The following is a 12951-nucleotide window of genomic DNA, read 5'->3' as shown; positions in this document are numbered from 1 at the left end:
ACCTGAAATGAACCATGATCCAATAGCTCGTCACATATTCTTCTTTTTATCTTTTTCAGTATACTGTCAATTCTCTGCTGCTTTGAATCCTTGCTGGGCAAAGCATGTGGATCCAAATCCTGAATGCTGGCTCCTGCTGGAATATCTCTGGAGGACCTCCTACTGTCAAAAGCTCCCAACAAAGAAGACATGCTGCGTCTGCTCCCTCTACCACCAGGCTCCCTGACTGAGGTTGTCCTCCTTAACTTGAATTCTCCCCTACCAGTCGCTGATCCAGATCCTAATTCGTAGTATGATGGTCTGAATTGCTCTCTGTACCGGACCATCTCCTCCTGCTGGTACTGATCCGCCAAGCTCGCCTGAATGGCAGCCTCAATCTGTGCCTCATCATCTGGAGTAGAAGCCTCCTCTGACTCTCTAGAGTGATAAAAAGATGGCTCTGCAGCTCGACGGTCTACTTCAGTCTTTTTCTGCTTTGCTCTTTCCTTCGCTGCTTTTGAATTAGCAAAGTGCTTTTTCATCAATTGTCGGATCTCTTGCGGATATTTCCGACACATGGACACATCAGGATAACCACCAGCCAGATGCTGCTTCAACCTAGTCACCCCTCCTCCCTTGAACTCTGTGTTGCACCATTTGCATCTCCAATGATGCCGAGCCGAAAGCATCTCGCCATGATCATTACCGATGTCACGCTTTGGATCTTTCTTCTTACTCATTTTTGCAGGTATAACAAAATACTAATTATTTCGAATTACCTGTAATATAACACTAATTACATATATTTTTTATTTGATAATATTTTTACTATTTAAATATTTACAAATAGAATTTCAAAAAAATTTCAAGTTAGATTCAAATATTTTAATTGTTTTGAATCATTCTAAACATTATTCTCAATTTCAAAACTAACACTGATTTTTTATTTTTTTAATATTTTAATAATTTTTATATAAATAAATATATACTATAAAATAGCTGATTAATTAAAGTGAACGAACGTCATGCTCTAAATTTTTTTTTTATAAATATATGCAAGTACAACAAAACACGATAGTTTAACGATAATTAAAATAATTATATATAATTTTAAAATAATTTTAATAATTATTTTAAAACTTATAAATTCAAAATAAATATGTTATATGCTTCAAATAATATTTTTAAATTAACTAAAATATAACACTATTTTTATATATTTTTTTATTTTATAATTAAATTTTTTAATTTAAATAATTAAAAAAATAATTTTTTATTTTAAATATTTGAAAAAATTTGAAATTAGATTTAAGTAGCTTGAATCATTCTAAACATTATTCCCAAATTCTGATTTTTTCTCTAAAATTTAATTTTTTTTTAATTTTTAAATAAATAAATATTTAAAAATATTTAAAAATATATAATTAATAAAAATTAATAATTTTGGTGTCATCGTGTAGATCTTGCAAAGATCTATCACATATAATTAAATCATACCAAAATCACAAGATTTTGGCATGATTTTCTCTTATTTTCATTCTTTCTCATTCTTATTTTATTTTTAACAATAAAAATAAAAAAAAATATTTATTAAGAAAATAACATATTATCTTATCTCTGGTCAAAGATCAGCCTCTCGAACCACTCCTACAATTTGACAGAGTTTTTTTTTTCCTAATTTTTCGGAGGTCTCAACGGTTTCGTTGAGACCTTCATAAGCTTTGGGTCCTCGGGAGTTCTCTGAGACTTCTCAGAGAACTCTTAACAGGCTCAATGGTTTAAAAGGTCTCCGACCCCACCCCCCTCCCCCCTCCCCACTTTATGCATGCGGGCATGTCGGTACAGTTCGGTTCACGCCGAATCGGATCGAACCAATCCATACCATCCGATTTTGGGCAGTATGGATATGAACCGAACCGAACGGTTCGGAGAGTATTTCGAAAAAAAGGTCCGAATCGGATCGGTAAAGTACCGGTCTGGCTCGGTACGCCTCGTACCAGGCGGTTCGGCCCAATATGACGAACCTTGACTTTAGGGCTCTAGGTATAAAATATCCCTCGGGCTTACTAGCTTGAATCAAATAGGCTATGAGTTAAGACTAGCTTTATAATAGAGCTTTTTTTGTCCTTCTCATCTTTTGATGCGAAACTCAATGCTTGCTTAGGCAAAGAAGTCCGGTTATTCAGCGTGAAGTTCTTGGAAACTATCTTTTATTCTATAAAATGGTTTATTTTATGAAGAAACATATAGTTATCCAACACAAGTCCATAGGACGTAAACTCTTCTGTGATGCTGGTAGGAGGAATTAGAAGTGCTCACAAAAAAATATATGTTCTAGACCTAACTCTTTATTGAGTTTTCTTAATACCGGATCCCTCAGTATCTCACACTCTGATCTGTTCATCAATTTATTTTTTTTAAAAATACTTAGTTCAGCTTGATTTTTGAGCATAATCAAATGCCTAAATGCTAAATACTAACTTATTCGAGGATTTTTTAATTTTTTTATTATTTTTCCCCCAACTTAATTGATATTAAGGAAAATAAAGGGTGCAAAAAGGGACAGAAAACAATACACCTGACTCAATATATTCTTGGTCCAACATGGCTCTTGAAGTTTTGCTTCTCCCTCCAGTCTAGCTGTTTGTCCTAAAAAGAAGGTAAATTAAGTGCAAAAATTGGGTTGCCTTTCAAGAATGCTAAGTTTAAAGTTTTCAGTCAGACTTTTATTAAGACTACTCCTAAGAAATTGGGTTGCCTCCCAACAAGCGCTAAGTTTAATATCTTCAGTCGGATGCTATGAAGGAGTCCCATTTATAACTAACTTGGGTATGTTCGTCAAGGTTTCAAAAGGATAAGGCCAATTAGGAGGTCTTGTCATTATGGTAGTAAAACATCCATGGAATGCTTTACGACGATTAGCCCGGACCAAAAGAGTTTTTGGCAAGCATATTGCACCAGAATTTAGAAATATTAAAGTCAAGAAGGGATGGTATTTACTGGACCAAGATCAGGGGTGGTGGTTTAAAAATTACTTCAATTATAGTCTGATCTACCCTAATCCCTATCTCGGATATGATATGTCTCAGCATAATCCCTTCCCGATCTAAAGTCTGATATTTTTTTAAATTAACATTAAATCTGTCTCCATACATTGTTTTAGTGCTACAGATAGATTTTGGAGACAGTCTTCGAAAGTAATGCCGAATATAAAGAAATCAGTCATAAAAATCTTAAAATCGTTATCCCTCGTATCAACAATATCCCATCCTACAGTTTTTTTTATGTGCTTTTAGAACACCTATAAGTTGGGCTTTTTGATTAGGGATCACTAGTAGAATGTCAGAGGATGCGTCAGTAAGTGGCTTCAGTTCTAGAGTAGTTGGTGATGTTGGAAATTGTCCCAAAGTCAATTAACGTCTGTTCACGTTTGTGCTCATTTTGTAATTGTATATGAATTTTTCATAATAAAAGTTATTTTACTTTTTCATCACAAAGTTTTGTATATCTATATGAACTCCTGTATTGTGATGAAGTCTTTAGGACTATTTTAAATTGGTAAAGAAGGATTTATCATTTAGTCCTGAAACTTGTTCGTGACCAAACGATACGCTATAAATAGGATGATAGCGATATCAAATATAGGTCGTTGTATGCCATATGGATTGGTTGTCCTCTTAATCAAGTAGTGTGGAGACACTGGTATGGCATATAGATGAAATATAAAAGTACATTTGCATTGAACGTGACCAACTGCGAAGCACTCTCTACTGTGAGTAGTTCGCGAAGGGTATGGGTATAAGTGTCTCTTCGATCTGAGATCATCATTGTGACTTGCAAGCAACTCATTGTGCTTTGATGTCGGACTACCTGAACTCTAATTTAGTGATGGAAGGTTTTTAGATGCAGTCAAGTACTAGTTAAGTTGGTATGTGAGTCAAGATGGGATTGATCCCTCTGGATTCAGGAGTTAGATTGGATTCAAGTTATTCAATTGGATCTAACTTAATTTGATCAGGTTGGAGATTTATTGGATAAACCCTAAAGGTCCAAAACAGCTTGGACTCTCCTAGCCGCCGACTACCCTTGTGTATGCCAATATCTCAATGCAAATTCAGATTTGCGCGAGTGTTTGCATGCCTCTCAAAGCTCTGTCGCCTTATCTTAATGCCCACTCTTGATAAGGATCAAATGGTGGATTGGTTGAATTCGAATTTGATTCGAATTGGAGATTAGATGAGAATTTGTTCTTATCCATCCAACCTCCACACCATCTATAAAAATCCCTCCTTTTTGTGCGACAAAAGAGAGATAAAATTCAGCATGAGATTAGGGTTTTGGGCGTGAGGTCTAAGGGTTGGGTGGCTATCTTTAGCGTGGGAGCATAGAGGAGTTCTTCCTCCTCTTGGGTGAGTGAAAATCTAGATCTGATCTTGGATTTTCTTGGTGAGGGAAAAATAAAGAGAGAAGAAAGTTCTCTTCTATTTTTTCCACCACCACATCCTCTTCCGTCTTCAGATTCGGAGGAGTCCTGGAGATCCGAAGAGAGGAGCAGATCAGCCATCCAGCAGGTCTTCATGCGAACTAGCATTCCCGAGGAGATTGATCAGCGTAGGACTTCGAGTGGATCAACCATAGAGGCCGGACATCCTATGCGGCTGTGAGCATCTTTTGAGTTCTTGTGATTCAAACGTGGAAACCTTCTACCCGCGCTCAGGTATCAAGTTTTAAACTTGATCTGTATGGAGATGTGATCTACAGATGCATGTATGATACGATCATACATGTAGATTTTATTTTCAGATCTTTGTATGCATATATGACATATTATAGATCTTAGGGTAGGTGTTAAGATTAAATTTTAAGCATGTATTGTAGATTAAATTATTTAATTTCATATTTTCGCTGCATAAAAATTTTAAAAATACATGCTATGCATCTGCCGATTTTCCTTCAAATGATTCTAACAAGGGAGCTATTGGGGGGCTAGGTGGTGGCTCATATTTTTCGATTCAAAATGGATGGTTTCGAAATAGAGCATTTCTGTTTGGTTATTTATTTCTGTGATATACCCATCTATATCAAAATTGTCTCCCCTAAAATGAGCCAGACAGATTTAACGAATCTTGAGAGAGAATTGTGGGTGTAGCTTCCTCTATTGTGTTATTCATTTGTGGTCTTTGGGAAGTCTCAATTAATTCCATCATTTCATCAATTTGTCCTCTCTTCCCGTTAGAAGGAATGGGTGATTCTAAGGTACTTGGGAATGGGGCCATAGGTAGGTAAGGTGATGATGGAATTGGTTCATCCCACTATTCTAATTTTTTTCTAAATATTTTTCCCTTAATTGAATTATCTCTGTGGGCCTTTTTGATTGTGCAGGGTTCTATAACTATTTCATGTTCGAGAGTCATGATTGATTGTTCAAGAAAAATTATAGGGACATTAAAATTTTTAGCCAAATATTGTCCCTCAAGGTCACTCTCAGGCTGACTAGGAAACTCTCTTTCCTCCCTATTGAATACGATTGCTAGCTGTCTGGTTTGGGTCTCTAGTGCGATTAATGATTGCATAGAGGAGTGAAGGATCTGATTGTTTAGTTCTAGCCTGTCTAATGCTTACTGAAATCTCTCTTCAAAAGCTGGGTTATAGTTAGTTGGAGAAGGTTGATATTGTGGGTAGGGCATATCGCAATAAGGTGCATCCACAAATGTAGATCTTTGTGTTATCGGGATAACCACTGGTTGTGATTTTCACGAAAAATTTGGTTGAGCTCCTCAGTCTGAATTATAGGTATTAAAGTATGTATTATTTTTTGGTCTGTAGGCTATTTGAGTTTGATCTTGATGAATAAACTCGAAAAGTTAGTGTGCGGCTGGGCATTCACTCACAAAGTGAGTGGGGCTCGAACATATTGTGCAAACTTGTTGCACAGAAAGAAAAGATGGAGAGGGAGTGTCTGCTAGCAGTTAGACAATCTAATCTGTGGGATAGCTCATCCAATCTACTGTAGAGATCTATCTCGAATTGTTCTGATTATTCAGATATGCAATCAAGGATTCTAGATCCGAGCAATTCTCTTCTATATATATATATAAATATATATATATATATATATATATATATATTTTTTTTAATGAAGAAGAGAGAAGAGGAAGGAGAGATAGATGAGAAGAATATTTTTTTTATTATTTTTTTCTTTTTAGTTGCAAACAAGTTTCACACAAAAGCCAATTCTAACTAGGATTTAGCCTAGATCTAGATAGCTTCTAACAGTTCCAAGGTCACCTTTAGGAACTTCAAGTTCAAAATCAAGCAAATTGATCAGGTAAGTGTAAGATTGGTGGGAGGCTCCTCGTGCTTTTATAACAGACTTAATTAAGTAACCACCGTTCTTTAGGACTGAGTCTCTGAACTATTTTTTTAGACACCAATTGGTTAGTCAAAATCAAACTCGGTCCAACCTTTCGATTTTCTCTATTGAGCTCGAATTTCTTAGGGCTGACGTCTAATTAATTTTAAATTAACGACTTAGGTCAATGCAATATGAAGGGCGATGGTTTTTGGACTAAGGAAGGATGATCAAATCCCCACCTTATCTTATTTAATTGGGTTAAGTGCCCTTAAATCAATTATGTAAAGATGCAATGCAAACAAACAAACTAGATGTCCAAGAATGTTATTATATATTTTTTGTTTTTGGTTACGTTATATTAGTTAAATGTTATGGGGTGTGTATTATTATTTTTTTTTATAAATTTATTTATTTTTTCAATAAATAAAGTTAAGAATAAAAGGCAACTACGTAATCTAAATAAAAGGTAAGGAATCTAATCTACTTAGAAAGCAAGGAATCACTAATTATATAAAGCAATAAATTATTCTAAGTTGTAGAAAGTAAAAAATTCTTAGGAATATAAAGCAATAAATTGCTGATGCAAAATAAGGTAACTATTTAACTATGCAAATAAAGTAATCTAGCTAGAAAGTAGTAAAACAATATAAGGTAGAAATAAGCACTAAAAATTTTTTTTTTTCTTTTTTTTTCCTGCTTATGCTTTGTCAACACAACCGTGCCAATGATCCCCGGCAACGATGTCGAAATTGGATGCGCTCTTGTCGCTAGAGCGATCAAAGATAAAAATAAACTTCGATTCAACTATTGCATAGAATAGTGAGTCGGATGTCGAGTCCATAGGGATCAGAAGGCTAAATTGATTCTACAAAACAAAAATTAAGAAAAGTAGGAAAGTTTTTTATAAGAAGTTTATATTTTGGAAGATATCGATGACTAAAAAATTAATTAGTTAAGAAATAAAATTAGAGAAAGGCGAATGATCAAGAAAGTTTCAAGGTTTCGATTCTATCTTTAATTACAGTCTTGGTATTTTCTTTTGAAGCAATCTTAATAATTAATTAAGATGTTTTATGATCAGATTTGATCATAATTTATCTTATCCAAGTACGAATCGTATCTTCCGATCACGATCTGTCTTCCTAGAGTGTAAGTTATTCAAACTTGAATCATCAAAAATCCTAAAACAAAAGAGAAGAAAGAGATCTATGAGTGAATCCTTAAGATAGCTTCTTTCACTTGAGCATGGACTGTATCTCCCGATCACCATCCGTCCTTACGAATGCATGAGCTATTCAAAAATTAACTATATAAGCATGAAGCACATGAACTTGAAAGCAAACATAATATTTATTGATCAATGAGAAAAGCTTACAAGTTTTTCTAATTGCATCAAAGATAAATAAAAAATATTCCAGACAAAATACATGATTGAAATTTAAAGACTTATTCTACTCCCCCGAAAACTTGAGCTTCTAGCCGTGCATGGAGCTGCTCCCTTCTTTCTCTCCCTCTTTGCAAGGCTTTTGAAGGATTGTTGGATTTCAGGATGATTTTCAAGGTGGAGATATAAAGACCTTTTTATAGGTGTTAGGAGGGAGGAGGTTTATTTGACTAGGCAATGTGAGACTAATAGAAAAGGATGGGTGTTTGTTTTTTTTTTAAATTCTGAAGTTCTTCTGTTCCGTCGCATCCCAGACCTGCATGCAACCGGCCCGCATGCAAACGTCTCAGGCCCGCGTGAACCGGCTCGCTCGCCTAGGCGCTTGAACGCTCGCTCCCGCTTTGCATTTGCTACTGAACCCAATCTCCAGCACTCGCTCGGACCCACTCGCAAGCTAGCATCCAATCCGCATCCCACTCTTGCTCTAGCCGCGCGAACGCTTGCTTGCCCGAACCGGCGCTCGTCTGAAGATCCACTCGCCCACGTCCAACTGTGCACCCGCGAACCCGTGAACGCACCTATGTGCCATGACAAACACTGCACGGGACTATTCCCATGCACCGCATGTGAGCCCGGCACTCACCGGTCCATGCATTGCACGGTGAGCCGAATCCTATTTGGTGAGCTGCACATGGACCGCGCGACTGAATCTGTGCACCACGCATAAACCAAGCGGGCCTTGTTCCTTTGGGCTTTTGGGCCCTTTTGATCTCCGTTTTGGGTCCAATCTGCTTCTTTTAGACCTGCGAATTGGCTTTTTATAATGGCGAGCATCTTTTCTACAAAAAGTAAGAAGAAGTATCAATTTTTAAAGAATAAAGGTCAATTAGTATACATCTTGATGCTTCTTATTAATATATTTATGGTATTTATCAGTTAGCAGGTTCATGATGTACGCTCAATATATTTTCAGATCGCGAGAATGTGTGGTTTGAATAATCCAATTATATTTTCAGGTTGAACTCAAATTACTCAAAAGAGTTGCTTAAGAAACATGCAATTACAGTAGCATGTGCATGATTCTATTTGTAACATACTGCCATTTTTTTTTTTGAAATGTTACTTTTTAGTAATAATAAATACTTCTTAGAAAGTAATTTTTTTAAGAAGTTCTAGTAGGGTACTAGAAACAACCTGAAGGAACATCATTTTGTTTGGTTATTTCAAATTTATAGTATTTTGAGAATTTCCTTTTGTGCAACCCAACATTCCTTCATCTATGTATCTTTTTTTTTAATTGGCTAAAAAATAAATGACTATGAACTAGTTTCTAGATCTATAGTATCAAGATGTAATTAATTCATGCATGCAATACTTGTGCCTTTTATCTGAACTATTTGTCACTAAACAGGAACATGTACAGGAGAGCATGGTGTCGGTACAGGGAAAATGAAGGTAAACATTTTCTTCTGTTTTTAGAAGTTCAGCCATTTATTACACTTGACCCGGTATCTGGCATGGCATCATACTTAAGTTGTGTTCAAGCATTCAATTGTTATGGGCACATTATTGCAAAGTGTGGGAAATATCAAGTTAAAATAAAATATTTTAAAAAAATAGAATGGAAAAATTAGGCCCATTTTGCAATGCCTAGAAAGAGTTTGTTTGGTATTTGGATTTATTGCAAAAGTTGAAGAGGAGTGACCGGTAATTGTATGCAATGTTTTAAGTGCTGGTGGGATGGAGGGTGTCACAGTTGTTTCATCCGATTACTATGAGAAATCAGGATCGGGATGGGGTCGGGAATCTAAACTCAGCGGTGCGGGGAAAGAAGAAAAAAAGGAAAGAAAGAAAGGAATGAAGGTTGAAGGAAAGGAAGTGAAAGGAAAGAAAGAAAATGAAAGAAAGGAAGAGACAAGAAAAACAATGAAAGAAAGGAAAGAAGGAAGAAAGGAAAGAGAAAGAAAGACAAAAGTACAAAGAGGGATAAGAAAAGAAAGAAGAAAAAGGAAAGCAGGAAAGGTGAGGAAAAAGGTAGAAAAGAAGGAAGACAGTAAAGAAAGAAGAACAAGAAAGAAAGAGAAGGAAAGGAAATGAAAGAAGATGGAGAGACTGGTGGCGATACTCATAGGATTCTCGACAAAGACTATCATTGGGATGAGGCGGGACAATGGGACACCCTTGTCCTCTATGATTTAAATCCTTGGTCATGTGGACAATGATTTCTTCTTTCCTTTCTTTTTTTTCCTTTGATGAGAAGAGAGCTCTAAGCCACCTGATTTTTCAGATAAAATACCAATGTGAATTACAAAAATTGCAGTCAACCAATCCCCAAAAAAGAAAACACTTAGGGAGTTCCTTAAAGTCTCTTGACAAGAAGTTCCCTTCATAATATAGATTCTTCTATTACGTTCCTTCTAGATGCTCCAAATCACCATGAAGGCAAGTAGACCCCAAGTGTGGAATTTTTTTCTTCCTCCAAACTGTCCACAATGATGACAATGAGGGAGCTTTCCCTCAGATTCTGAAGGTCTGAAGTAAGGTTCGCAAAACTGATACCGAGAATTGTATTAGTACATTGCTGGAGTCGTATTATGGCCAATATGTATAGTATGCACCCTGTTCCAAGATAGGCTTCAATGCTAATTCTCATTTCCAGCCATGGTACCATCCAAAATTGGGTACTATGATTTGTTACCAGGCGATATAGGGCAGTTCTACTCGGTTTGGATCTGTATGGCCCAATTGGGCTTATATACCGAACCGAACCTCAGAACCACATTGGTACCGGTATGGTACAGTGCAAATGGCATGGGTTGGCATGGCAAATCTTGGTCTGAAATATTTCCTTCCAAATTTGTTCCTAGAAGCTGCCACTCAAAATAAGTGAGAATCATTTTCCTTTCTATTGACAAAGTACACTGTTCCTTTACCATCAATTCTTTGCTCATATTGTTCATGGTACTTGGTCCAATGCCACCCACATGAAGATTCTAACCCCATAATTAATAAACTTATACATTTCTTTAACTGAAATCCTTCCTTCTAAATATCCTTTCTACCTCGCAATATGTCCCTCTGATAAATTCTGCACTAACTGCCTCCAAGAAATTCGCTCTTTACATTCTTCCTGTACCTCCTGATTCAATAACCTGTGAACTGTAAAAGCCGAACCATTTTTTGCTTCTGCTAACTTGTGTAGCTCTGGTGCAAGCCTTTTTAGCCACTACCTGAAACAAAGATAGAGAAAAATTGCAAACTGAATTTCACTTAACCCTGCCTTGATCCAAAATCTTATGGTCTTACTACCATGGGAGAAAGTTGATTCCATAAATGCCAAGTTTCTGCAAACGTCTTTCTGCCAAGATAACATCTTTCTACAATGTTTACTCACAAAAAGCTTCAATCTGATATTCCTATGATGGTTCAAAGAGACCATCTTTCCAATGAAACCTTCTTGTCTCAAATATGTCCATCCCCCTACAGCAAGCAGAGCCATATTCATCCTTTCCAGTTTTTTATTCTAAGCGTCCTTGGTTTTGCATACTGTTCCTCATTTAATGAGACAAGAAATCCCTGCAGCTTCTTTCTCTTCGTTCCAGAAAATTGTTTTAGTAATACAATCAATTCTTTTAACCACCCAATTATTAGCTTATATGCTGGCATATAGTTCACTGGAATAGCTGGTAGAACTGAATTTTCCATTGCTTGGGAATTTTACATTTCCATGCTGCTGGCCTTCCATCTACTTTGTTAATTTCTTCCAATTGTGTTTTTCAGCTTTTCTATCTGACAACAAGAGTTCAAGATAATTAATAGGTAGATTATCCCTCTTGAAGTGCAGATGTCAGGACTAGGATCGCAACTCTTGCTGGTGTGTTTCCACTCAACTTCACTGACTTTCCCTGAAGTTGACTGAGAGCCTCGTTAAAAGTTCAAATGCATAAAATAAGTTTTGAGGACTGGTACCTGCTTTACTCTGCCATGCAAAACAGCATTTTATCATCTTCATATTGTAATATAGTGGTGCCTTCTCCATTTTTGTTCTCACCAATTCCTAGTAACAAACTCCGGATGATTCCACCATCTAGTGATCTACAAATGCCATTACCAGTATCTGTACTGGTTGACATTATAGCCCATATGTTTTGATTTTTCGATATTTTTGATTTTTGGATACCGAAAACATTCATTAAGTTGGCTTCCTAAACATGTTCCTTTAACCCTCACCCTCGCCTTTGGAGACTCACACCCATAAAGGAACATTGCCAGCATTTGCGGAAATGACAGGAGAAAGCTTTTCTTATGGATTTATGATCATAGTATAAATGATTCTAGATATATTTTTCACAAATGTATATGTCAACTTTCTGTACCAAATTATTGTTTGTTCTCAAATCTGGGAAGTGGTTGTCAATAATTCTACAAGCATGTGTTTAGATTTGTCTTTGGGCTACTGTACACATTAGAACATTTGGGTCAGGATAGAATCTAAAGTAGCAAACATGTTCAAGTTTTTTGGGTCCAGCTTATTAGTTGATTTAAGATACAGAAAAGTCTGAATTCCACCTTAAACACTCTCATGCATAAGATTTCTAGATTTTATTGCTTTCTTCCCCTTTGGTGCACATGAGATTTTTCTGATGTTGGTGTACTTGTTTTATTCTATTCAGTACCTTGAAGAAGAGCTTGGCATTGGGGCATTGACGACTATGAAAAGAATAAAAGCTGCATTAGATCCCAACAATATCATGAATCCAGGGAAGCTGATTCCTCCTCATGTCTGCATTTGATGTCATATGTCAATTTCTTACACATCCCTGTTCAGAACGAGTGTTAAGAAAGCTTTTCTATTTGAATAAACTAAAATAAAGCTGTGAAGATGGTCAAAATGCACCATGGAACCGACACTTGCAGGAATGATAAGGGCCTCACAATCTCTAGAGAGTCACTAAAGGTGCATCTCAAAAAATAAATAATAAGGGTCTGTGTATCCTTTTTTTAATACTATAGTGTTTTTCCTGAAACAGTCTTCTCACAAGTTATCTTGGTAGCTCTATGATAAATAAAAATTTCCACTAACTGAATCAATGAATATATATATGAACTGTTTCTCTGCCCCTATTATCAGATTGTGCAGCATGAACCTTACAGCAAACATAATCATTCAAATGCTGGTGCATATTAACTAATCATAATATTAGTTTTGCATTCTGACTTATGGCAAGATCGT

At 36.1% G+C, this 12951-nt stretch overlaps 1 protein-coding gene across 4 annotated transcripts in view; it reads left to right on the top strand.

The window, feature by feature from the left end:
- Positions 1-12745, top strand: part of LOC105033532 (D-lactate dehydrogenase [cytochrome], mitochondrial) — a 146275-nt gene extending 133530 nt beyond the window's left edge. For all 4 annotated transcript variants that reach the window (XM_073251755.1, XM_010908393.4, XM_010908394.4 and 1 more), the window contains 2 exons: positions 9130-9173; positions 12392-12745. In XM_073251755.1, the coding sequence (XP_073107856.1) occupies positions 9130-9173; positions 12392-12511 (164 nt within the window). In that variant the 3' untranslated portion in view covers positions 12512-12745. The remainder of the gene's footprint in view (positions 1-9129; positions 9174-12391) is intronic.
- Positions 12746-12951: the final 206 nt, after the last annotated feature.

The sequence above is a fragment of the Elaeis guineensis genome, chromosome 2 (assembly GCF_000442705.2).
Source record: "Elaeis guineensis isolate ETL-2024a chromosome 2, EG11, whole genome shotgun sequence".
NCBI classification, from domain to species: domain Eukaryota; kingdom Viridiplantae; phylum Streptophyta; class Magnoliopsida; order Arecales; family Arecaceae; genus Elaeis; species Elaeis guineensis.
Note: the sequence above shows the minus strand (reverse complement) of the source record. Positions and strands in the feature narration are given on the sequence as shown.